Source organism: Balearica regulorum, chromosome 11 (genome assembly GCF_011004875.1).
Source record: "Balearica regulorum gibbericeps isolate bBalReg1 chromosome 11, bBalReg1.pri, whole genome shotgun sequence".
Lineage (NCBI taxonomy): Eukaryota > Metazoa > Chordata > Aves > Gruiformes > Gruidae > Balearica > Balearica regulorum.
In genome coordinates, this window is record NC_046194.1 from 22,192,586 (window position 1) to 22,219,562 (window position 26,977).

Here is a 26,977-nt window from a genome sequence, read left to right on the forward strand (position 1 = left end):
AGGTGTTCTACCAGAACTCTGACATGGCGGCAGAGGGAGGGATATTTTGAAGCCTGATTCCAGGCCCTGCCCTTTAACTCTGCTTCAGTACACACACATTTCCCATGATCTCAAAGCGTGTTTAAAAAGCTACATTAAAAGCAAAAATCCCAAACAAAACCCCACTCTTTTTTCTTCTCCCCCCAGGTTCTGCAGTTAATGACTCATCAAATGCACTGTCCCAGCACAGAAACTGTTATCCTAGTGCTATACTGGCTCAGGTCTCCGAGGTTGTAAGCTTCACGTCACACTCAGACTTGCAAGATTACAATACAAAAAAATATGTAACATTTCAGAACCATATTATTTTAGGGCAAAGACTTAAGACAGTTTTAAATAACAAGTCAAAGGTAGTGAAAGATACCTAAAAAAAAAATAATTTAGTTAAAATTAATTAAAGAAAATCATGGTCTTACTATGGGTCTTCCGTTGATTTCCCTCTTACAAGTGTAATATATGATAGAACTCTTTTTGCAATGGATTAACAAAAAGCTGGCTCTGAAGTCTTTGCACACCCTGTGCAGACACACACAGCAGCTTCTCAAAGCCATCAGACCAAGGCAGGATCTTGTGACCCACCAGTAAGAGCAGTTCCTCCTCACATGCTGCCCAGCTGGCCACAGAGAAATCAGAAGACGTTGTTGTAGCTATAAAGAAATTTATTTGGGGATGAGACTTTTCACTACTAGAAGCCAGACTCTAAGCTGGCTCTTGGGATCTAAACCACACTTTTCTTTGGACAATAAATTTCAAGTCGCACTTACTGTCCTATTTTTCAAAAAAGGAATGATGATGACAAAAAAATAACCAAAACCTATCACCTAAATGCGTTAGTTTCAGCTGAAGCCATCTTCCATCAGAAACCATAGGATCTGATACAACAAAGTTCTCCCTAGGGACGTTTATGAGTCGAGTAGCTCAGTGCTTTGTATGCTAGTACGGCTGTATTTTGTCTTGTATCAAAAAAAAAAAAAAAAAGTTTAACTGCATGTGCAGCCTCAGCTGCAAACCACTGCAACATGCTTCACTGCTCACCCAGAGTCAGCCTCTCTTCCCTTGGAAAAAATAAAATAAAATCAACCCCCCAAAACAAAACATCACCAATGCCACGCTGGTTCAAAAGGACTAAGTTCCTCCTGAGGGCTGACGGTTGGCCTGGGTTACTCCTTGGCATCCTGCTCCTCTCCCTCCTGGGCACCATCTTCACTGGCCTCCTTCTCCTCTTTGCTACGCTTGTTCTTTTTGTGCTTGTGACGCCGATGACTCTCCCCCTCCTCGCTCTCGTGTTGCTTGCTGCAGCGGGGAAGAAAGGGAAGAAGAAAGTTACATCGGAACCTGCATCAGCACAGCTCTGCCACAGCTGAGACCCAAACGCACTGACTCTACAGCATGCGTGGGGACGGAGCGCTTTGATCTAGAACAAACAGGAGACAGATCAGAAGTGCTGAGGGCATCACGGTGCTGTTGAAAGGCTTCAGCTTGTTTATTCGGGACGATCTGATATCGTGTGTGGCTGCCCCAAGGGCAGGTTATGCAAACCGCTGGAGGTGGCTGCTTTACCCCACTTGCTGCATCAGCACAGTCGAGGCAGGCGGCGTACTAGACAGACTGCTGTCAGAATCATTTGGGGGTAGTTTTTACAAGCAACATCTCTGTGTCCCTCCTGCTCCTAAGAGAGCTCTAAATTCTGACACATCTCAAGCTTCAACGGGAAGCACTGAAGCTGCTGAGAGAAGGAAGAGTCCTAAATCTGAGAGGCGTTTGAAACTTTTACTCTTCTGAACGTCGTGGGGAAATCCCTGGACTAGAGGCAAGAAAGGGATCGATGCAGCTAGAGAAACGTGGATTTCCTACCGGGAGGCAGATCCTGTTTCTACCTCTGCTTACTCATAAATGACCTGGCACCTCGCTAGCTTTGTGCTGTAAGACTCCTCCATCTCCTCACCCAGAATTGTCTTCGGGATGCAGCTGGAGAGCTGTGGAAGTCTGTGCAGGATTCTGTGAGGTGGGAGAAGTCCCACCCAGCCTCAGCCCTGCACCCCCGACCCTGCCGCCACCCCTGCCGCCTGAGATCAGCATCTGTCTCAGGGAAAGTGGAAAGGTGGGAGCTCCGGTTCTGCCCACTCCGGTTCTTGGCCTCTCCTGGGAGGACGTTTTTCTGCTGCTTCTCAAACGTGCAATTGTTTCTCCTCACAAGCTGAAAACCAAGTAAAGTCTCTAGAGCTGACTGTGGTGTGAAGGTGGCAGAATTAAAACAGAGTACAGGAAAAAATAGATTAAATTTATCACAGGAAGACGTGTGGTCACACAGAACAGACACACAGCTCTGCGAGTGGGGACAGCCAGGCGTAGAGACAAATTCTTACCGCAGCAGGGATACCAGTTCAGCACCAGAGACACCTAACTGGCTGAACCACTGAAGCTTTGGCTGAAAAGCTCCTGGGTTCAAGTAATTCTCTGACTTGGTTAATAAATGGTTTCATAAAGGGGAAAAAAAAGCCAAAAAAACCATTGCTGCCTCTTCTCAATACATCTTCAAGCCACCTCATGGACAGCGATGTGGCAGTGGTTTATGCTTCAACAAAGTGACTGTCCTTTAATATTTAAACGAGCATCAGTGATTTCCTTCAAGTTGGTCAGTTTGCAGTAAACTGGAAACTACAAGGAAACCCTTTCATCTTCTACAAATGCCTTAAACAGGCAGAAATCTGAAAGAGCCTCGAGCAGGGACTCTGACAGGCACTCAGAGTGGCCTTGAACAGAAAGTATTCCTCCATTTGCTTTAGCTAACAAACCCTTCCCATCCTACTCCTCCAAGCAAGACAGAGTATCCGTGTGTGGTTTAAGGAGCAGAAGAGAAGTCACCTCGTTCCCACCTCGTGCAGAAGCCCAGAGCTGTAAATCGAGCTCTCAAGCAGATTCTGACACTGCTTTGGTGAATTCCATCCCATTCCTGCAGTCAGGTATCTTAACACTAGATTTCAGTTCTGAGTAGAGGAAGCTGAGAAATGACCCCTAAAGCTATTGGCTTGTTAGTCTGCTATCAGTTCAGCTTCCATTTGTTTTGTATTCTACTTTGATTATGGTCCTGGCCTTTCTTCCCATCACTTTGTTTCCAACCCTTCAGCAATCCGTCCTTTCTTGGAAAATTATTCATCTCCTTAAAGATGAGAACCGCCTTTTGCTCCCAGTCACTATGTAGGAATTTTTCTGATAGGAGTTTCAAAATAAGAGTAATTGCCTACAGAGCTAACGTGAATTTCATGTAAAAGAAGTAAGTGGAAGCACCAAAACCCGGAGCAATTCTGCTCAAGCCATTGCCAGGATGTAAAGTGACACAGCAACTGAGCATTGCCTCAGCCCGGAGGCCAGACCTGTTACTTTGCTGGAAGAATGCTCTCACAGGAAGATCATCTGTAGCAGATACATTTTCTCCAGAAAAGCTGGGAATTGAGGACATCCTGCTCTGCTCCTCCTTTGTCCAGATCATCAGCCTCACTATCAGCACTGGGCACAGAGCTCTGATCACGCAGTGCTCAGCCTCCTGCTCCGAGAAGAAATTTCAGATTACAGGCTGAAGAGAGCTCTTCTGTCTGCATAGGAACATGTAATACTGAAAGCTGATGCTTCTGCTGGGGTTTTGCATTTTACTTTGTGTGTACTTTATTAGCAGTGGGAGCTACGCTGTTCTGCTGTGATGTTTAGCACAGGTTAACCTCTCCTTTGTCAATCAGTGCTGCAATTTTACTGGCAGTGATTCGACAACCTGCCAGCTGCCTTACCAAGAACTTAGAAACACCAAAGACTCCTCTTCCTATTACAGACAGTTCTGCCTCCTGCCCAGGTACGTGTCCAAGAGCGCTTTCTCTGCCTGAGCATCATGTCTCAGGACACCGGCAGGTCACGGGAAGCCTGTATGACCCAGGGTGACAGCTCCCTCTGAGAACATCAACCTTCTTGTCTGCAGCTGAGGTCTGTTCCCACCAACAGCCCAGTTCAACCCCGGGCAGCTCTTACCGTCTTGAAGACTTATGCTTGCTGCTCTCCTCTTTGTCTCTGTGCCTGCGCTCTCGGTGACGATCCTCTCGCTCCCTGCTGCGATCTCGACTCCGGCGGTAGTCACGCTCGAAGTCGTAGCTGCGCTCTCGGCTGTAGTAGCGGTATCGTTCATCATCACTTAAGAAGAGAAAGGAGAAGTGAGGCAGGGGAACACACCACTCGTGGACCTGAAAGTCAGGAGCCGTATTTACAGGACCGTAGAACCCCATTCTCGCCAACAACGTCTGTCACCTCTTACTCTACCAACAGGCAGAGGTATTCACGATGCTCCTGAAAAATCTGTAACAATAAGCTGCTGCTGATGATGATGACTGAACCCAAGCTCCAGCCCAATCCCAGTCTCTAACCACAGCAAAATTACTTTCTCCATTGCCTATTACACAGCCCATAAGCCCAAACAGTTGAGTATCTTGGCTTTCTCCTGGCCTCTCAAGGCACAGGATTTACAAAATTTCTCCTCTGGCTTTGCCAAGGGAGTACCTTAGCAGCAGGCACGTGGCCAATGTCCTCATGGGAATATGTCCAAGACATCAAGCTACTTTGTTCAAAACCAACAGAAACATGCTGCTTTCATCATTCTGCCTCCCCTGGTGCTGGATGGTACCTCACAACACTATTGTCCCAAATCACCTGCAATTTTTTTGTGCAAGTTAAACTAAGGGACAACTTTCTTCCCCATGAGTTCAAAAACTCCAATTGTAAGTACAGCTGACAAGGTCTTTCTGCCTGCACCTATCTATCTGCTCGGGGCACCTCACTCAATCCACACACAGGAGCGGGCGTGATGTACCCCAAATTCAGGTGCATCCCACACTCCCCTCTACCTCTCGCAGTTGCTATTCAACTTCTGAAAGCCAAATCTAAAGGGTTAACTAGTCCCTCTGTGGGAAACAATATTGAAACTCAAAGGAGGTCTGAAACATCGTCCCAACACTCACGGAAACAAACAAGACAAATAAATGTCCTGTATCAATCATCTGCGAGTGCTCCAAAGGACTCCGCTGAGCAGTGACCTGCCCTGTTTTGGCAAGCACCATCTTAGGGGTCAGAACACCTGAAAGCACCCAGAAAGGCTAACAGTGTGCTCCGGGGGGCTGACAGCAGGACTTGGCTGCAGCATGAACCTGCCCAGGAAGTGTGGGAGTCTAAGCTCTTCAAACTGCAGCAAGTGTGTCTTCTGTTCTGCACCTCCCTTTTCCACCCACAGCTCCCACAAGCTTGCAAGGAAAAAAAAGACTGGGGGCACGGGCAGGAAAAAAAAAAAGGTGAGGAAAACATTGCCCTGTTTGCTCACCCCCTGGGCCAGGAAGTTCCCCAGCAGGCAGCACCCTCTGCCAGGAATGCGCATTCTGATCATGTTTTGAATGACTATTGCTACTTCTGAGCCTGAAGCCTGCAAAACACTGACACTGCCTGTGATAGAACAAAAAAAGTCATGGGTTTAGAACGAATCTTTGCAGCCTAGCCTTCACTTTAGCTCTCTAGATCAATGCTAGGGGCTGAGCGCCTCCTTTCCCAGGTGCTCCCAGCACTGCTGTCACCAGATCACATCAGGTCCCACCAGGGCGGTTGTCTCCAGCACTGCGGGCAGGAACGCCTGGATAAGGATTTACATTTCATGGCTGACTCCTGGAGCTCCTGGCCCTGAAAGCCTCTACGGGAGAGCTGAGCAAAGCACAGGGAGAGCTGAGCAAAGCACGGGTGGCTTCTCCTTTGATCTGACAGTTGCATTTAGAAGACAAGAAGCAGCAGCTTCTCCCTGCAAAGTTTCCCACTGAGCTGTGAAATACCTAGCAAACAGAGAGGGGCTATTTCATTCACTGGCCTCATATTACAGGTGGGAGAGCAAGCGTAACTGGTTCTGCTGGATTTAAACACAAAAACAGACACAGGAAATCAGCCAGTGACACTGGCTCCTAGTTTGTCCTCCAGTTATTGATCCAAAGCACCTCTCCCCAGACATTTCAGAAAATCCAACTGGTGTCATCCCATCCCATGCCCAAACACCTCCTTGTGCTCCAGGGCAAGGCCAGAGCTCCCTTCCATGAGCAGAAGCTGCTGAAAACTAGCACTCACTTGTTGTATTCGCTAGTGGTCGGAGTGCGGTCTCTGTCTCTCTCCCTTTCCCTTTCCCGCTCACGCTCCCTCTCTCTGTCGCGCCTGGAGCCCGAGTACTCCCAATGGCTGCTGCTGGAACTGCTCGTGCCTTTGTCCACCGTCGTCACCCAGGGTGTGTGGGACGTGGAGATGGGTGGATAGCTGATGAAACCTGAATCTGCAGAGAGAGAGCAGAACCCTTCTTCATCCGAAGCATTCAGAGCATCCTCTGTCCCTCCCTTCCCAAAGACACCCTCTGGAGGCACAGCTGAATTCAAGGGGTCAACAACGGCCCAGCTCCCTCCTGTCCTCACCCTTTTTGCTTCCAGCAGCTTGCTAAGAACACGTGAAGAAGACACAAGCAAGACCAGATATTTACAAATGTCACTGCAAAATGTCCCTGGCCCCTTACACAGCGGGCTATGCACTCCCCCAGCTCTCACTCTCTATAGGTCCTGCTATGCAGAGCATGCTATAAGGTCTCCGCTGAGAAAAGTTTCAATCCATCCCCCCAAGACATCCTGGCTTAGAGGGCAAAGGTGCCAGCTGAGTTTAGTTAGCCTTAGGCTAACACTTACAAGGTCTCACTTCTAGCCTAAGGTGGCACTGGCTGTTAATGAAGGATGCCACCTGACGAGCCCAGAGCCACCAGCACTTCCCCATCCAGACGCTGGCCTGCAGGGGCCTGCTCAGCCGGGCCAGCGAGGTCACATCCCAAAGCAGTACCGGCTGCTGAAAAGCTGATCATACAACAGACTCGAGGCGCCTTTTTCTCAGGAAGGCCTCGCACCGCGGTGCTGCCTGCGATCCTGCCCCTTCTGCACAGCGAGGAGGTGCTGCTCCGAGTGCTGGTCACTAAGGAAATGGGAGAGGACGTGGGCATTGCTGGCAGGGCTGCAACAGGGAAGGCAGTCTGCTGGAATTCTGGCACTGCCTCTTCCATTACAAAACAAAAGGAGACAGATTTCTTCGTGCGCCTGTAGGCAAGGAAGAGGCTAAAGGAGGAAGGAGGGCATTCAAAAGCTCAGGGAGGAGATGTGAAGGTGAGTGTGAGCAAGCATGTGTGCAAAGAGCACCAGAATACGTTGCTGAGGCACAAGGGGAAGCTTCTCTGTTGCTAGGTGTCTGCACTGGAAACAGTGATCCGAGGGTTAGCACTCGACTACAAAACTGCATTTCCCCTCCTGCACAACATTCAGCTTTCCAAACGCTTTTTGATGTCGGCAAACTCAACGTCTCTTGTCTGGGACAGTCTGGGGCACAAGCAAGACCCTACAGTTAAAGCAAGCATCGTGTCCATCAGCTTAAGAAAAGCCCAAACTACCAAATACCCGAGAATAGAGCTATGAGCAGTTTGTTTGTTATCTTCAGTGCTCACCTGCAGAGTTGTAGCCAAACGGCGGCGGCTGCCTGTTGTTGTAGCTGGCTGGCTGGCTTTGGAGAGAGAAAAGGATGGAAGTTACTAACACCAGCGGCCATTCGCACCTCTGGCTGTGCTGCAAGTTCACCCGATTTTTTTCGGTTTCCGTGAATCTCCTTCACTTTGCATTGTGAACTTTCAGAAGCGCGTACAGGTGCTTGCCCTGCTTTACCCCTTCCTTTTGTACATCAGGCAGGCTTCCTGGGAAATGACTGGTGCTTACAAAGTACCTGGAGAATCCTTCTAGAAAACATTTGGAGAAACATAACATGCTACCCACTACCTTGTGCTAGACCCAAACACACCCCTAGATTTTATGGACTCCCTCCCATGTCCTGAACATGACAAATCCAGGTAAATGCACAGAGGATTCCCTATGGACTCTGCTCTCACTCCCCAGCTCAATCCAAGACCAGACTATGAATCACCAGCACTGACTTTAGCCCCATCCTCCACCCTTCCTCACCGCGGAGGAGCTGTACCGACGGCTCAGCCCAGGTGTGGTCTTACCCATCCAAGGTTGGAATGAGGAGAGCTGGTGGTGGTGCCAGAGGCGGCGGGAACAACCCTAGACACAGAAACATAAGTCAGCACAAAGATCTCACAGCTTGCCATGAGGGAATAAGATTTCATTGCTGTTAACAGTTAAAAGCTGTTCAAGTAGCTCTTTAAACAAGGCCCTGTTTGAAACGGAATAATTTTCTTTCAGGGTTCTATATCTCCTCCCAAAATTAAAACCCTACAGCTGTGTTAGTTCTGTAGGGGTACAGGAAGAAAAGTAAAGGAAGAGCTACCTTCTGTTTTGGCCTATTCATCATAAACATAAGATTCATTAAGGAGTAAACATTAACCCTGACGGTCCTGCGGAAGACTGAAAAGTCTGGTTCTTGGGATGCGGACACGTTGCAACTATGGTAAAGATTTTATTACACCATTGATTAAAATTAATAACTTTGTCTCTTACAAAGCACGTAACATAGGAGTCACCTGTTTGTTTTTTAAAGAATGCCAATTTTCTGAGCACACATACTTTTAAAAATCAGGAGAAAACATAGCACCAACGGTGCAGAGAGTTGTCTGAAATGTCTGACACTTTAAAATGGGCCCAATGTCAAACATGCGAAGAATTATGATACAAAAATCACAAGGCAGCATCTTCAGAAAACAGAATTAAGCAGAAGTTTTCCAGAAGTGACAAAGTCACTTGGAAGTCAAAGTGCTCAACCTTGAGCAACCTGAAAATGAGGAGGACGTGCCAACTGCTCCTACGGGAGCTTCTTAATTCTCTGGGCAGTTACCATTGCCAACAAGAACAGACTAACCAACCACCCGTGGGCTGACTTTGCATAAAAATTCCTCTGTTTATCATTACACCAAAAAAAAGGAGCTAACTACTGATACAAAGGATAGGCGTTATCTGACTAACTGCAGTCATTTACATTAACGCTGGCAGCTCCAGGTTCCTTTTCCAGTCGATGGCGATTGAGCCAGCACAGCCAACGTAACCCGGGTCAATTCCTCACCTCGTCCTGTCAGCACCTACGCTGGGTCAGGAGAAGCCCTTCCTACAAGTGTCCCACCGCAAAAAGAGGTAGTGACTGCAAAGAGAAGCAGTCTGAAGCCTCCAGCTCAGCCAGTGGAGATCTGTGCTGCAAACAACTCGGGGAACACGTCTCACTCTTATGTGCTTTTTTTCCCCCTCGTTCTCCTAAGATCTTCCAATAAAATGTGATGCCCCGAGCGTTTCAATCACACCTACTCACCAAGTGCAACTACTTCAAAGTACTACTGTTACAGGCACTGGGTCATCATCACGATCATAATTAGCAGGTGTTCTCCTTCATTTCCCTTCCAACCCAGTTACCTGAAGTGGAAATTCTTTGCAACAACAGCCTGGTCATTCGTCCACCTCGCTCCTCCCAAACAACTTTAATCTAAATGCACTTGACTAGCAACTGGGCGCTGCAACGTCTACAATCAAGACCAGTTTGCATCCAGTTTCACTACAATATAGTTCTAAATCCAAGCTTCCTATGAGCCGGTTGCTTCTAGTACAACAATGAAAACCAGTTCTGCAATATTATTGTTCATTGAAAGGAGTACGAAAAGTGACATTTTAACAAACTTGGGAATTGTCTCAGTCTGAGGGACACCCCTGCTAGTGCAGGTTTTCCATATTTCCATTTGGGAAGCCGAGGGCAGAGCATGAATACAAAAGCATGGACGCAAAAGCTGTGAATCAAGTCCAACGTGTCTGACACATAGTGAGGACAAGCACATCAAGCCCAAGGTGCTTTGGACGCAGACCTTTTGGAGGTACGTGAATCGAGTACACAGCGTGACGCAGAGGCAGTGGCCTGACTGCATGTACGCCCTCACCACCATCAGCCCTGGATCTTCAGACGTATGGCATCCGGTCAGAACTATCACTCCAAATAGCCTGCTACACAAACAGCTAAACGTGTTTTCCCTGGACTAGGCAAAATTTCCAGCAGAAAAAAAAAAAATACAGCTAGAGGAAACTCGGTTTTATAGTAGCTCCGAACTAGTGGGGTTCTTAAGTTATGCACAGGATTGGTTGTTACATTTCTTTATTAGTATTCACCATCTCCGCTGCACGCCAGGAAGCAAAGGCTTCTGATGGAAATGGTGTTTGTTCTACTCACTCTCACATTCCACATTCCTACACAAAGCACCAATTTGTCACTGAGGCTTTTGCTGTGCAAATGCCGTAACAAGAACTACACCATTTCCAATCTAAGTGGCTTTTGCTGTCTGTAGCTCTCCACTTTCTAGACTGGTCTTCAGAGACAAAATGAGATTGCGTTAAGAAGCCCTACAGATTATTATTTAGGTCCAGAATACAAGATAAGCAGCTAGAGTTCAATGCTGCACTGGAGTTAGAGAGCCTTAAATTAACTGTGCTCTAAAATGGGTCTTGGTGTCACCCTAGCTCGTGTTGCTCAAGCCAGGGCAGCTGTGTGTGCAGAATCGCTGCTGTTATTAAGAGCGAATTCACACCTACCTGGAATGGGACCGGGTGGTGGCAGACCTACGGAAATAAACAAACAAAACAAGGACAACAGGTAAAGCATGTCATTTCTGCACCTCAAGCTAAACCTAAAAGCACACTTTTGAATAAATTTCACATACTTGAGCAAACAGACCAGCAGAAAAATTGGCGTCATGAAGCAGTAACTAGCCTAGAAACAGTATCATTTTCCCAAATTATGATCCCTCTACCTTTATATTATAATTTTAAATGTTGCTGCTCTCGCACTGGAGAATTCCTTTTTCCAAGTGTCAATACACAAACAATTGATTTGGCCTTCAGAAGGAGCTGGAGAGGAGAACCTGCTGCAGATGTCAGCCTGTCCTTTCGCTTGTTTGTTGTGTTTTGTTTTTTTTTAAAAAAAAGTCAATCATAACTGCATAGTGAAATCAGACACTCTGGTCAACATCCAAAAGAACAAGTGAACAATTTATCTTGATTTTGCCAATCATCTTAATGAAAGGCAGTAGGAAAAGCTACCACTGTCTGCCAGTGAGTACCGCGGTAATAATCCTCCGCAGATTAAAAGCCTCAACCATATCTTTTATTCTGTATCTTCTGCTTGTGGAGCCAGTGCAAAACAGAGGAGTTACTGCGCGACGTGCTCCCGGTGACTTCTCCAAGTCTGGCTGCTGGCCACAGCCCAGGGAAAGCCCAGAGCGTGGCCTGCACTTCACCCTGATGCACTGGTTAAGGCAGAAGCACCGGGGCACCGACATGACTCAGGATCAGGAGACACACAGACTTCGTAGGAAGCGAAGGCAGAAAAACGTGTCTCAGGCCATGGCCAGCGTGTCTGTAAACTTGCACTGAAAAGATCAACAGAAAAACGACACCCTACCCTCTGGAAAATGCTGCACGAGTATGGATATTTGGCCTTTTCAGTTGGAAAGTTCTTCCTTCTCTCCACCAGTATTGCCCAATTTTGCCTGGTGCCCAGGAAGAGGCCTCCACGTTGCAGATGCATTAAGAAACTTTGTGGAAACTGAGTTATTACATGCAGAGAAGAGACAGCGAAACCCTTCTGTAACGTGGTGCTCAAGACAACAAAGTAGAAAATAAATTTAGGAATTTTATCTCCGCTATCTCAACAGGTTTCAGCACTCAGCCTGGAACAGCAGGGACAAAAGGCATTCCTGCAGCCACAGGACTGCTCTCCACAGTGTCTTCTCAAGTGCCAAGTGCTCTTAGCACAACACAAACCCATCCGGTTATTGATAAGAGCACAGAAACTTGCCAATGCTGAGGACTGACCATACCCAACGGGCTAGAAACCCAACATAAAGACCTCCTTTCTGTTATTTATATTTTGCTTTTAAAATGAAGCACTGCTCTAATGTCTGCACTGGACACTAGGCTCTTCTAGGAGCAGTAAGAATCATCCTGCAGTGGCAGTTGGTACAATAAAATGCATAGAAGCAAACACAGAAAGATACAAATCTTGGTATTTCAAGGCATAAACCAACCAAGAACTGACGTGGATTAGGAAGAAAGTTGTTAGCTAGAGTTGCTGTTGCAGAATTGCCAATTCCAGCATCGCCCTTCAAACATTTGGAATCAGTCATAGCCAGACAGGATCCTGAGCCGTTACCCGATTGCTCAACTGTCCCATAGCATTTACCGATTAAACCTTTGATTTGCTCCAAGCCTGGGACGTCCTAACTTGCAGCCTCAGACTGCCATACGTTGCTGTGCGAACACATACCTGGAGGATGCAGGGGAGGTGGAACAGAAGTAACTGGTGGAGGAGGGTGGAGGAAGTGTGGTGGAGGTGGCCCAGCGAGCGGGGGAGGCGGCGGGCCTGCTGGTGGTGCAAACGGCTGTTGCTGAGGTGGTTGTTGGGGCTGAGATGGCTGCTGGGGCTGCTGGGGGGGTTGTGGCTTACTTCCGTGGTCTCCAAGGACCTTAGAAGGCAGAGGAACGAGAAGAGAGCATTTTAATCTCTTTGCTCCCACAGCCAGGACCTCACTGTGCTGCCATCAGGGAGAGTATCACCAAAACAGGCAGCACCGCGATGCCTGGGAAGACCAGGCTATGCTATACCCAGGGGGTAACAGCTTTTGGGGAGGAAGGAAGGTTGATTAAAGCAATCAGTATGCTTAGCAAGGTATCTTTTCTTACGCAGAACAACAGCGAGACTAGATTCTAGCTGTATATATACAACCGTGCAAGCAAGACAGTTGACATTTCAGTGTTATGAACACCTTTTGCTCACGGGAACTGCCACCGACTCAGGCTTCAGATTAAAAGCTGCCGTATTTGAGGGTGACGCAGCAGCGCTTCCCTGTTTTGTTTTTTAAATTTATCTTTTCTGAGGGCAGCAAGAGGCCAAATTCTGCTCTAGACTGTGCCCCGTAGGTCAAAGGAAGACTGGATTCACATCTGTCAGAGAAAAGCAGTTCCTATAGTCACTACTGCTGAAGGAATGAGGAATATGCACAGATACCAGAACGACCTGGAAATGCAGGTATCAATGCCTGAAAGTGTAATTTCCCAACAAATTCCTTCTCTTAGGCAAACTTTTTTTGGGCCGTTGTTGGCAAAACTGACAACTGAGAGCTGATGAGAAAAGGAACTTGGGCCTTACCATTCAGATGGTAAGGCCAGTCTTTAAAGGACAATTACTAGCTCCTAGCAAGATAAAACTTTTAACGCAGGAGTTAATTCAACCTGCAGAAAGGAAGGACACATGCATGTACCTTGATAGGGTTGATATATTGCCTGCTGCTTTGCAGACAGAAACGGTGACATGGGAGGCCAGGAATGCACAGACATTTGCTCAGGGTTCACTAGAAGTGCAATAAAATCAGAAATACGTCGAGATGGTGCAAAACATTTACCTGAATTGGGTTTTCCTCAGAGGCGTGCTTATCACGACGTCTTCCTTCTACTCTCCTAATTGTGCCTGCCTGGCCACCGATCACATCAATTGTCCCGCCCAGCTTCCTGGTACAAAGTAGATGCATCTTTTTAGGCTCAAAGACGTTAGAAGCAGCCGTTTTCCCAACTATCAGACAGACTTCTCTCATACATTCTTTTCCACCAGGGAAAAATCTCTAAAGGCAGGACTCAAACTGGACAAGAGGTGAAGGAGAATTCCTTTTTCACTCCTCAGCACTGTGAGCTCTGCTGGCAGGGGCAAGTCAGGTCTCTCTAAAGACCCAGAAACATGACCCAAAGAATCACGACAGAGTGGAGAATATTTATCAGGAGAAGCCTTTAATGTTATCAGCCCAGATTTTTCGTACTTTCTGTTCAATATTCCAAGTGTTGCTGATACCACTGAAGTTATTTACAAATCAGATTCTCAGACACCTTCTAGCCCACCTCCCCGGGGTCTACTCTGTTTCTATTAAAGGCAGAAGTTTTGCTACTGCCTTCAATGAAATCAAGGCTAGATCCTTGAAAAAACAAAACAAAACACATACACATATAGCCAAGAAACAGTGCTGTCTATGTACCAGGAAAAAATCAGCCACTGAACCTACAATTTTCCACGTTCTTTTATCTCCACCCCCAGGTGACTCTTAGGGGAAGAACATTTTTATAGGAGCTCATTGCACGGTTATTACAAGTCAAGGTTTGTGAGAGAGAAGCACCCACAACTGAAGTTTAAGAATCCCTCATTCTATATTCACGCAACAATTGATTTGTCTGGCCGCAGACATGTTTTCCTGCAGTTAGGACAGAAAAACATCAGTCCTTTTCCAAGTTAGACTGCAGAATTTTCTATCTCAGTAGGAAATTTAGACAAAGTAGATATAAAAATGGTGGCTAGCTGGCAAGATAAATTTTTGTCACTGAAATCTGCTCACTTGGTTTAAGAAAAAACCCCCAAACCCAAACAACTCATTGCTAAGCCCATGTTTTTGATGCTGCTGCAGTATACAAAGATACTCATTCTGGTCCTGACCAAAAGCTGTGCAGCAGGAACAGAATCTTGTGTGTCAGTACTTTCAAAACCAGACTGCAAGTTAAAATGGACAAAAATACAAAAATAAGTACAACAGCATCAGCTTGTTTTGCAGTGGTGTAAATTTTCAAAAATCTCACAAGATACATGTAACAGCTGTAAACAAACCTGACTGTTTGATGGCACTATGAAGGGGGACATAAAAGCCACCAAAGTGCTTAAATGCTAACAGACCAAGTAGAGCTTTAAGGCTTATACTTGAAGCACATAGCTGATTCTATTCTCAAAGTGGAAAGTGGAAATGCGAGACTGATTTCTGCAAAACAGGTGTGCAAAAGCTGTAATGTGAATAAAGCAACAGAAATACCCAGCTCCCAACGCTCGGGCTCTTCTGGTTTCACATAGCTTTGTTTTTCTGAAGCTTTTGATAAAAACCCATCAACCTCATAAGGTCGAAGCGGTTTTCCCACCAGAGGGTGCCAGTCAAAATGACTCAATTGTTTTGCTTTGTCCAGCCTTGTGGATCCTCTCTCTCACTGGAGAAAATGACTAATTAGCATGCATCATGCAGCGTAGCATACAGGTTCAGAAACCAATAGCTCCTCTTATCAGCTGCCAAACACGTAATCCACTTCCACTTAAGGAGGCAAAGATTAACATCGTGGGAGTAAGAATAAGCCAAGTAAGCACAAGCAGCCAGGAAGGTAAGCCCTCAAAGCTGAGATATTTTCCTTGTTTTTTCTGCTCCCAGAGACGTGTCCCCTCAGCTGGGATATAGGTTTCCCTCCCTGCACAGCACTGTGCTGAGGGGATCACCAAGAAGAGGTAAGTGGGGAGGTAGAGGCTGCACAACTCTCAGGAGAGTGCTGCTGAAGACGACAGTTAATGAGCGACCGCAGTAGCTTCCTCTAAAGTTTTAAAGTTTTTTTGCTTCTGTTTCAGGCTTGAGGAGATTCAGATACGGCCCAGGCGGAGCACAGCTACCCCTAAGAAGAACACAGTGCACCCAGGCTTTATGTCTGCATCATCCCTTACCTATTAGGAGGAGGCCCAGCCTTCATGCGTCCTCCCACCAGAGCCAAGAAGTCTGTTTTGAATTCTGTTTTGATGATGTTGTTTTCCACTTCTTTTTCAGCATTTCCCGTTCTTCCTTGCTGAACCTATGGAAGGCAGTATATAACGCACAGGTTTAATGCCCTTACTTTCAACTGAATGTAGCATCAGAGATCAACCTCCAGCAAAGGACAAGGGCTTTTGCAAACAAGCAAAGAGATTTAAGGCAGCGATTTAACCTTTAAAGACACATTTTTGTATTTCTCATCACCGAAAGGAACACAGAACAGTTAGGTGTTAAGGTATCTTCTGCTCCTACACTCTCATCTCTGTGATTACAAAAACAAGTCCCAGTTTTATTGTAGCCGTATGCAGGAGTAACATGTCACCCACCGTGATCTTATTTTCAGTGCTGATGGGAGGAGCAGGATCCAGTCCAAGCTGAAGCCGTCGTTGTTTTTCACAATAAGCTTTCCATGTTTCTTCATTGAATCCATAATTAAAGTAATCAGAAAGATCAGCACCTGACAAAGGAAGGAGAAGTTACCATAGTGATTCTAGCAGATTTGCATTCTCAAATTGTCCTTTAACAGCTTAAATGAAGAGTTAAGAAAATTAAAAATCTTCTAGAGAGCACAGCTTAGTTCGCATTTCATTCCATCAGAAAGCTGCCGCACCTTTCAGCGGGAGGGACACTACAGCCTGAACAGCAGCGGGACCATTTGGGACGCAGAATGCAGCACGTATGCAGGCTAATTGAAAGAGATGCTTGCAACCACTTATTCATCAAATGCATTTTTTCAGACTGGTTTCTTGCAATTGTCCAAATGAGTTGAGCACTGGTGGGAGCACAGGAATGATGGTTCCAGCTACCACCCCAAAAACGGGATGGTGCCTCGAACCTTTTCCTTGGCAGAGCTAAGCCAACGTGTTCCGCTCCATACCATCACTGCCTTTGCTGTTTTGAGCAGATATTCTGGGACTCACCCGTCTCATGAAACAGGGCTAAAGTGGAAGTTTTTTATTGATACATCTCAGACTACTACACAAGTAATTACAGTTCAGTCATGATCCTAATTATAGCCTTCCATGATTGTCATCTTACTTTGACAGTCTTCTGTGAAATGTGCCAATTCAGCATGAGCACTTCTGGATACGAGAGGTGGCCACAAACTGCTTGCCAAGAAAAAGCAGATGCAACGGAACAAACAACTAACTCTGTCCGGCATGCCTCACAACAGGAAGCATTCCAAAGCATCTCTGAGCCCTGCTGAGGTGCCCCTCAAACAGCCCCCTCGAAAGGTATTCCCAGACAGACCAATTCTAAAAGAGGAGCTGATACAGAAGGGCGAAGCAAAACACTTTGGTCATGCTGACCTTGGATCTATACAGTGAGGTTTAAGTTTATCTTCTAGGTAGGCCGCTCTTCCTGCTGTACCACCCAAATATGCAAACTTCACCTACACAGGCTCAGCAACATGACATTTACATATCTATTTTATCAGCCCATATTTCAGCCCCCTATCAGTTCTTCCATACCATACTTTCTTCTTCTTCTCCCTCACTTAAAGAGAAACCAGCTTGCTGAACAGTTAACTTTAAAGGATGTAAACCTGAAAGGCTGTGGAATAACAAGCTACTTGCCATCTAAAATAAACTGAGAGGCCATACAATTCTGCAGACATCTTCCTTCTTCATACTTCAGCACTGTTTTAAGGCGAGCTGGCTTCATTTTGTCTGGGGAAGTCAGCATGACCACAATGATTTCCATGCTTTATCTCTGAACTGAACTTCATTGTTTTCCTTCTAACTTATTTTCTCCCTAGCCCCCTCTTTCTCCCTACAAAATCAATGGGAAATCCCCCGCAGAAGCAAGGCTACGTTTTTTATTATGTCTGTACTAGCTACTATTCATCACAGATCAGTGTCTTTATTAGCACTGTGATGGACTCTGATGCCCTTCATTTCAGGTGGGCAAGAGATCCCAAAACACACCACAGCCAGCCTTCTAAAAGCACTACTTCTATTTACTAGCAATATTTCTGAAAGGTAAATAACATACAGGGGCTAACAGGGAGAAGAATTCTTTTTGAGAAGAGGCAAGTGGATTTTTTGCTTCAGTTAACATTTCATCATAAAAGGTTTTACGAGAATAGCACAGCAAAAATTTGGATCTCTTTGGTTCCTTCATTTACTTTTGTATCAAATTCAGATGAAAAACAGAAGTTTATTTGTAGCGTCCTACAGCTGTATGCAAGAGTGACTTCCGAGTAGAAATCTCCCTAATACTAATCAGGAAGGTAAAAGAGACCATGTACATATTAAAACCTGCTGTGCCAAGTACTATTTGTCTGGACACAGTCTAGATAATATTGTCCAGAAGAAGTAAGTGGCAACTGCTCACTCACAGTTATGCACCTAGAGGCAGAATCTAGCAAAGAATTAAGCAATGCAGCTTTTCTATAAGAAAAATCCTCGCCTTTTTGTCAGAGCAGTCAGTGTTTTCCTTCCTTTTATTCAATCATGCGCAGCAGGAGAACTCAACATAAAAAAGACGGCTTTCCTATCGTGACATTGCTCAGGCGGTAATTCCCACCATCGCTGCCTTCCTGCAGAAGTGCGGCCATCCCCAGGACCCAAACGAGAAGGGTGCACGGGGATGACTCTGAGCTTGGCCATGGTGAGACAGAGCGAACGAGCTGCTGCACGTGAAGAGGAGACCACACATCACCAGCAGTCAAATCTTAATCCTACTCAAATGATTTTAAAGCCAACAAACATTATCGTATTGATGTAAGTGCAAATATTTTCTGGAACTAGGGAATGAGTAAAATAGAACATTAAAAAAAAATAGTTGCTCCCTTTAGGGAAGTTAAATTAATAGAGTAAATGCAACCCAATTTTAGATAGAAGCATGGCTTGATCAATCAGTAAATGTCACCGCTTGTACAGACAGGCATCAGAGGCTGAGCAATACATATTATTCTGACTCTCTGTTCCCTGGCAGCAATAAATGGACAGAAATCCCATGTGAAATTAAAGAGAGACAAGTAAAAGTGCAGAAAATATTTACCACAAGAAACTGTGAGGCCCCACCTGGTTTCCTCCACGGTTTGTCTTCAAATGAATCTAAATCCACTTCTATAACAGGCAATCCATTTATATTCCCTGCGGCATCTAAGTCAATACCTTTGGGCTGCAACTTGGCTTTGGAGAGAAAGAAACAGTTACTACTTTTAATGCAATGCCTTTAATCCACTAATTTGCTGAGCAAATTACTCCAGTCAAAAATAAAGTGCTACTGTGAATTCATTGCTGGCTTATAGCACGTAGGTAACCACAATCAACTTTTTAAATAAAAATTACTTCAGTCACTCTGTAAATAACTAGCCAGGGTATGCAGCCCTTGCAGTTGAACAGCAGAAAAGCAAATTCATCTCAGATTGGTACTACAGACAAATGCAGTAAATTATTAGAGCATGCATGAAATTTACCCCAAATGAAAACAAATTATTTTTCTCCCCAGGCAAAATACTTATTTTCCCCTCCCAAGATACACACATTTTCTCATACTTTTTCAGGATCAGTCTTAAGTGGACCGCACACTAACTGGAGTCAGCAAAAATCTGTCGGGTACCAAATCTTCAAGGGGAATTTGTTCTTATTTTCTCAATCAGAAGACAAGTCGTTTGCATAAAGAAATTGATGGAAGGAAGTCTATGAAGCCCATGAAAGGACAGTCTCACATATGAGGAAGGACAGAATCCAAGTCTCAATATACAGTATAAACTAAACTGAATGGTGGGGAAAGTTTCATCTGCAGAAATATGCATAGCTGATACTCAAGGCCAGAGTTTGTTTCTTTTAGTACCTTACACTGCAAGTAGCTCAGTATACTGACCATATAGTTCAGATTCCTCTCCAGGCAATTTAGAATGTTTGGCCTCAGTGCAAGAATATTGTTTAGAAATATTCTCATTGTTTACTATAAAAGTAATAATAAATATTTTTTTCTACTTTAAATAGAATTATAATTAGCTAGTTAAGTGATGTGTAATTAAATCATTCCATTGCACCCTGGACCCTCAGACTGTCCTAGGAGCGCTTGTCTTTAGGAAACGCATTTACTATTCCTAGTTCAAATAAGATGCACTAATGTATATCCTTCCAAACAGAGACCAAGATTTGCAGCTGCTCCAGCTGTCAGTGCCGGGTAAGTGAAATATTGCAAAAGGTGAAGGATAAAAATAACAGCAATACCTGAAGCAGATGCTCCATAGCCTCTACCCGTTTTTAAGTTTAGATTCATAGGAGTTCCCCTATATGGAAAAGAATCACTACATCGGTATTTGAACACATTACTCGGTTGAAGATTTTTCATGCAAAATACATTCAAGCCCTGAGTGCTTAGTTCACTTGGCTTCATTCATGCCTCTCTACGATTTTTAGTACTAAGTCATAACACCTTAAAAGTGAGATTCATTTGCCACCTAAGTTTCTCCAACCTACAGAAACCCAGCAAACATACTTACTGACCAACAACAGAAGACAAGAGGATTGTCTCGAATGTGAAGGGAAAGGTTATGTCACAGAGTGGTGGTTACCATTCTGCCCAGAACGTACTTAGTACTTAAACAGAACTGAACAAGGTGGAAATCACAGCTGCACACAGATCACAGAATGAGGAGAGAAAGGTAGAAAAAAAGCAGATTTCAAAAAAGATGTCTGCAAAATCAGGTGGGCTGCTAACAGACGGAGCACTGCTATTCAGAGTAATCCATCAGACTGAAACCACCTCTACAAGAGAAGGGAATTATCCATGAAGTGGAAAAATCAGAATTTGCTGCAAAGCACACATAAGTCATTTCCGTAAGAGGAAGGCTGCTAGCAGCAAGCAAAAATGCTGTCTTATTATTTTTATTCAATGCAAATTAGGTAGAATTTTAAGTCAGTGATGTAATTTCCTGGTTCGCAAATCCAGCCTCATCGTTTCTGAATCATGAAAAACCAGACAGCTGAAAATCAGGAAATTCACAGCTTATGCAAATTCTTATTGATACAGATTTTGGTTCTTGAAGTTTTCAGACATGAGTTAAATGTAACTTTCCACCTTTGATTTTGCCTGACGAAGCACAATAATTATTTGGTTAATTATCCAACAGCAGACCCACGAATTATCATTCCTATTTTACAGATGGATTCTCCAACGAGCAACTGCAGGTTGCCCATCAGCTTCTAATCCCATTCCAGTGTCCTAGCCATCGCTCCCATGTCTCCCAGAAGACAGATCAGCTCTCATCCCCACTTTCAATCCCAATCAACGCGCTAGAGCTACCTCAGATCAAAAATCAGCACCATAATCAGCAATACATACATGTACGATGGTGCTCCCGTTTTAATGTTGCCAATAGTAACTTTCACATCATCATCATCGCTGTCGCTATCACTGTCGTCTTCATCATCTTCACCACTTGGAAGGGCCTAGCAACAATAAAAGCACACAGGAGCTCATTAATACACGAAACTGATAAATTCTCCCAGACAGTAAGCCAAATCTTACAAAGCTTGTATGATGAGGCTTTGGGCAATGTGGTCTAGTGAAGGGTGTCCCTGCCTGCAACAGGGGGGTTGGAACTAGATGATCTTTGAGGTCCCTTCCAACCCAAACCATTCTATGATTCTCTGAAGGACTATTAGCTTTCAACATAAATGGGCAGGTGCCCACAAAGATACTGCTTTGTCCTCTGAAGAAGTGACCCTACATGAGAATCAGGGTAAGATTTCTCAAGGTGGGGAAGGTTTACCTCGGTTCTAAGAATTTCATCATGTCCCACAGCTCCTGTCCTCTACTTTTTCTGAAAGAGCTAGTGCTTTCCTGACACACCTCCTTCCCAAGTCCGTGGTGAAAGTATACAATCATAAATAAAAATCACCAAAATAGGTGATTTTTCATCAGGCTTCACCTAAGAACCTTGGAGCAGATATTCTCTCACCATAACTTCTGTGGCAGGAAGTTGCCGAGAAGCTCAACTTGGCTTATTTAGCGCAATCAGCTCCCGAGTCACTTAACTTTACATAAAAGCTTTACAGCGGCCAATTCAAGTCCAGTGTGGCACCGCTGCTGGGGCACAAAAGCAAAGGAAGTCTTCCAGATATCCAGCAGTGCAATTCTGCAAGGTGCATGAGTGGAATTAACACCTTGCCACTACAAAAGGGTATGAGGAAGGTGTTCCTAACCCTGCCTCCTTTTCCACGGCACACGGGTTTGTCAGAACTCTGCGTGAGCCCTCTTGACACACCACAGTGGCAGAAAATAAACCCATCCAAAAGACTAGAGGAAGAGGGGGTGGAGAAGCAAGCCGCCTCCTACCCTTTCAGCATGGAGCCACTAGATTGCATTCTAAGAGGTCTGCGGCTGAATCAAAACTCATTCCCAGCACTTTGGGCTTTCTATCCCAGTGTTTCCCAGATTTTACTGACCCTCGAGAAGTCATACTAAATATAGTACAGCTGGAGGTAACATCATGTTCCGCTTTTCCTGCCCTCCTCTGCCTCTTCAGATACTCGGATCGGGGGACACTACCCACGCCACAAGGTAGGCTGAGAAGAGAAGCCTGTTGCTGCAGTTAGCAGCGGGAATTGATTACCAGTACACTCCTACACCACAAATGTAACCTATTAGGCAGTACCGACATCTTTACACTAACGTCTTTTTATCCGTGAGTATTGAGAAGCACAAAAATAACTACGTCTACCGTTTGCAGTGGAACACGTACATGCTGCGACATCTCTCGGTCTTCATTGCTGACAGGCCGGTTCTCCTGAGGAGCGTCTTGCAAAGGATGAGAAGATTCTGCGTGTCTAGTAAATGTGACAGATAAAAGAAAGTGGACAAGCCCAATCTAGAGGTTCACCTCTAAACCTGAAGCATTCGCCCAGGTGACTTTCATATAATGGCTTTATTCATGTACTGTGTTTATTCTGCTGGCAGTTAGCTCAACTATACGACAAAAAAATTAATCATCCTTGCTTGGCTTTGCTTTTGTTGGAAAGAATCAGTTTGGTGGTTCCCAAGAGCCCCTGACAGACAGCACGGCTGCCTAGCCAAACGCCACGCAACACCTAATGTGTAAGCCGCAGCTTTCGGCTTTCGTTCAGCACAATCACAACTGAAAGGAGTAAGACCATAACAAGCAAAGCTTCACCTTGTCCTTAAGGATGCCAGTAATTATACATGTATTTAGTAAGCAGTAAGGGCATCTGTTCCATAGAAATTAAGGAAAAAGCAATTTTAGTGTTTCTACAAATAGCTTACATTAACAAGTAGTTAAAATTCAAAGAAGAAAAGACAGATAATTATCCACCCAATCTTCTCATTTATTACAAATCAGTCCTAATGCAACAATAGTCAGGTTCAGATTTACCTCCAATTAAAGAGTTCGCACAAATGTTAACATTGGTTATTGCATTAGCCAAGCAAGAAAGTCAAATTGGTATACACATGCTAGAAGAGAGTATGCTAAGTGTTAGAAAACTAAAACACAAAGAGATATCATTTTTCTCTAATGTCATAGGTAAAACCTTCAAAATTGTTCTGGCTTTTCAAAAGAGACAATTAGAATAACCCAGGCAACCCAATTCTCCACCAGAACCCTGTGGAGACGACGCTACTAATTTAAAACCCTATGTTGGATAAATAAACATACAAGAGATTATTTTCAAAGAGAAACATAGGTAACACCTAACAGAATCCAAACACTGGTCAGATTAAAGCCATTTCAGAGGCGGCAGGAAAGGAAACAAGTACCAAACAAGTAAGCCAAAAGATCCCACAACGCAACTCAGAAAGCAGTTACTGAGCACAAAAGAACAAACAAGAACAATTTGAGCAGTTACCAAAGTTCCCATGTTAGAAAAGCCCCATACACAAAGAAATTCAACAATCAAGCCAAGATCAAAAAGAAGGGACGGAGGTTCAGCAGCTAACCAAGGAAGCACAGGGCCCACATCCGCCAAGTTCCTGAGGTGACAGCTGAAGACACTTTAAGTTATAAAAAGCAGCCAAGATGTCAAGGGGAAAATCAGCCTCTCAAAGTACATCAAAGTTGCAGATGGAGGACCAAAATATGTACCGCTGGAGAAAATCTCACAAGTGACTCCAAAACCTTTTGCATTTTGTTTGCCAAATCCAAGCAACTTGTAACATTGACCTCAACCCCAGAATTTTCTCAAGAATCCAAGATGACTGAATTAAGAAGTATTACCTTCAGCTTCAAGTCACATGAAGTATCTGTGGGTGTGCATTAAAATTTATGAATCGGAGTTCAAATAAACATTTGCTCAGTAACGGTCTTTCCCTAACCTGTTTGCTTCCCAGGAATGAACAATCTGACAGGTCCGCAGCCATCATCTGCATGCAAAGAAACGTCGCAGCTATTTAATTTCCCCAGAATGCCACCATAACCCTGTGCATTGCTGACGTAACAGCATCCTGCACAGACCGCTGGTATTTAATGCATCCTTTAGGCTAAGGAATGTTAACGGATACTGTATCCCACACTACACTGACTTCTGCTTCGTGGTAGAGACAAATACTCCAGAACAAGCCAGCAATGTATCCCTGGAGCTGCAGCCGTCAACAGCACAGCAAACAAAGAGTCGTTCTTCTTAAAACACCCCACAGCTCTTCATTTAGGAAGATTCTCATTGTGCAACAAAGAAAAGAAAAAAACCACAAAAAGAGGGGGGAAAAAAAAAAAAAGAAAAAAAGGAGAAAAAACAAAAGGGAGAGCTAGCATGACCATTAATAGTTTCCCTTCACGTATCTTGCAGTTACTGGAAATTCAAATTTTTAGTTCTGCTTGTAAAATAAAACTACATTCAGATGAAAGTGACAAGGAACAAGGGATTTATGGAAGTTAGTAGTAAATTTCTATTTAAACTAAAAGCTGTTCCTTCTCACAAAGCTCGTTTGATGTTTTTAGGTAACAATTTACGAAGTCTGCCTAAAATTTGGTTTTGAACAAGTTTTCATACTCCCTAAGCACAGGGTACTTACTACAGAAGTAGGACAGTATCCATAACAATCTCAGAAATTCCAGACACTGAATTCACAATGATCTTAAAAGACAATAAATACTAAACTGAACTTTTGAAGGTGCTGAGCACTCAGAAGTCCAGCGAAGATCAAGTCTTCTGAAAACCATGTTACATTTAAAAATGGCAAACAGATAATATTTCTGCTGAGAGAAAACTCTGCTGGTGCAAAACACACTGCTACAAATATAGGGGAGTTGTGACAGAGAATACTTCCCATACGCAGAAAGCAAACTGGATCATTCAGTTGTCCCCAACGCTGTTATCTGAACGTCTTACCCAAACCACAGACTTCATAGACCTCATTTAATTTGTTGATTTGATCACATCAAGATTTTAACCTAGGCTCAAGGTTTTTAGCTTTCCCAGGCTAAAGCACAGGCCACAATTTTGCCACTGCCAGGCCAGCACAAAGGCCAATCCTCAAGGCACCATTTTTCCCAGGGAATTAAACTGGAAAACAGATCTGATTTAAAACTAATAAGGGAGGGGGAAAAAACTGTATTAAAAATTAGTTTTAAGTCAAATCAGTTGACCGATCCAGTTCACCTGCCAGCATTTATGGACAGCCAGGGATCCCCTGGGATGGGAAAGGGTAGGCTGCTGTTCCTGGCAACAGCACTGGCCTAACGCATCCGTGAAACTCAACACAACTTGATCTTCTTTGCAGTACATATTGTTATAATGAATAAACAGTCTCTGGACTCACCCAGAAATTGGTCCGTCTTCTTGCTTACCAGTGGTATCATCTGCAAAAACAGTAATAAAAGAAAATTATTCAAGTGAACGAAAAAAAAAAGTTAAGTTTAAGCACAAAATGCATCACAGCTACAGAAATACCCAGTAGTGCCAGGGCACTGTAACCCCAATGTTCTCTCTTCAACAGAGTTCAACTAGAAATGGAGCAACTAAAAAAAGTCCCAACAAACAAAACCTATCTGCAGAAGTGAAGTCTCACACCACTGACATGGAACGAAATTCAAAATCCATATCCAAAGGCTCAGAGCATAAGAAATAAAGGCAAACGTCACAGAAAGAACCAAAGTTGGCTGTGGAGGTCTTTATACAGACTTTTAACTTGCCAGGGAAGAAGAAACATAAAAGTATTCAGTTGGAAAGTCTGTGAGGAGGACAAAAAAACCTTTAAATGAAGTCCTATGCTTTTTCCTAGACACACACCCCCCAGGCCCAGGGGTTCACCTGCATCAACCGGGTTAATAACATTTGGATGATCAGGAAACCGAAATTGGACCCAAAGCACCGCGTTAACCTCTGCGCACCGCGGCGTCACCGCTAAAAGGCCGATAACCCACCCCCGAAACCAAAAGCAGCTCCCCGAGAGGGAAGCTCGGCCGGGGAGGTGCCGGCCCCTCCCGAACGCGGGGGGCTGCGGGCAGAGGCGGGACGCCCCGCCGGGAACCGGGCAGTGCCGGCGGGTGACACCACACGGCCCCAGCGCACCGGGACAGGTGGGGACACCCCCCGCCAGCCCGGGGGCGGCCCGTAAGGCGGGGTCGGCCGGGTGTTTTGCATCTTTCCCCCCCCCCCCCCCCCTCCCCGCTGCCCGGCCCGGGGCGAGGCCTGGCTGCGCGGCCGGGGGCGGCGGTACCTACCCCCGTAGAGCCAGTGCTCCTCATCCTCCTCCGCCTCCAGCGGCGCCGCGCCCGGCACGGCGCCAGCCGCCGGCGGCTCTAGCTCGGTGGCCATGGCCGCCGCGCCGCGGGGCTGAGGGGAGCGGGGCGCCCCGAGCTGCCCGCCCTCCCCCGCGCCCGCAGCAGGAGGAGGAGGGGGCGGCAGTGGCGGAGGAGGAGGAGGAGAAGCGGCGGCGGCCGCCGGGGCCCCGCTAGGCTCCCGCCGGGGCCTGAGGCGAGGCGCGCATCCGTCGCGGTCGGCACGGGGCGGGGAAGTCCGCAGCCGGCGGGCCGCGCCGAGGACGCCTCGCTAACGCGCCGCCATTGCTCTTTCTTTGGCTCCGGCGGGCGGGGAGGGGGGGGAAGGGAGGCGCGGAGGAGGGCGAGACCCCCCGGCGTGGGCGCGGAGGCCGCCGCCGGGCCTTAGCGCCGCCCGCTCCGCCGTTACAAAAGGCGCCGCGCACCGGGCCCCGGGCAACCGCCGCGGCGCAGGACGGGCCAGCTGGGGCGCATGCGCGGCGCCAAGGCGCATGCGCTGAGGGGAGCGGCGGCGCCCTGAGGCGCGCGGGAAGGGCCTCTCTCAGCCCCTCAGCTGTGGCGGGCAGCGGCGGGGGGCA

The 26,977-nt window shown here is 45.8% G+C and overlaps 1 protein-coding gene across 1 annotated transcript; it reads right to left on the minus strand.

Annotated features, from left to right (window-relative positions):
• Window positions 1–324: 324 nt before the first annotated feature.
• On the minus strand, window positions 325–26,835 carry LOC104638939 (uncharacterized). The gene is made up of 16 exons (XM_075763701.1): window positions 26,343–26,835; window positions 25,439–25,478; window positions 22,410–22,494; window positions 21,008–21,114; window positions 19,894–19,952; window positions 18,730–18,840; window positions 16,027–16,157; window positions 15,616–15,740; window positions 13,508–13,613; window positions 12,373–12,571; window positions 10,641–10,667; window positions 8,126–8,183; window positions 7,574–7,629; window positions 6,175–6,373; window positions 4,057–4,215; window positions 325–1,332 (listed from the first exon to the last, which is right to left on the minus strand). Exons 1-16 carry the CDS (start codon window positions 26,434–26,436, stop codon window positions 1,200–1,202), a joined length of 1,689 nt encoding a protein of 562 aa, XP_075619816.1. The 5' UTR covers window positions 26,437–26,835; the 3' UTR covers window positions 325–1,199.
• Between the last annotated feature and the right edge of the window lie 142 nt (window positions 26,836–26,977).

What these genes read in the sequence shown, in the direction of transcription:
- LOC104638939 (XM_075763701.1), bottom strand. Translation starts at nt 26,436, where the DNA reads ATGGCCACCGAGCTAGAGCCGCCGGCGGCTGGCGCCGTGCCGGGCGCG. An exon ending in GGAGCACTGGCTCTACGGGG is followed by an intron (nt 25,479 to 26,342) that starts GTAGGTACCGCC and finishes CTGTTTTTGCAG; the next exon opens with ATGATACCACTGGTAAGCAA. An exon ending in ACGGGAGCACCATCGTACAT is followed by an intron (nt 19,953 to 21,007) that starts GTATGTATTGCT and finishes TTTTCCATATAG; the next exon opens with GGGAACTCCTATGAATCTAA.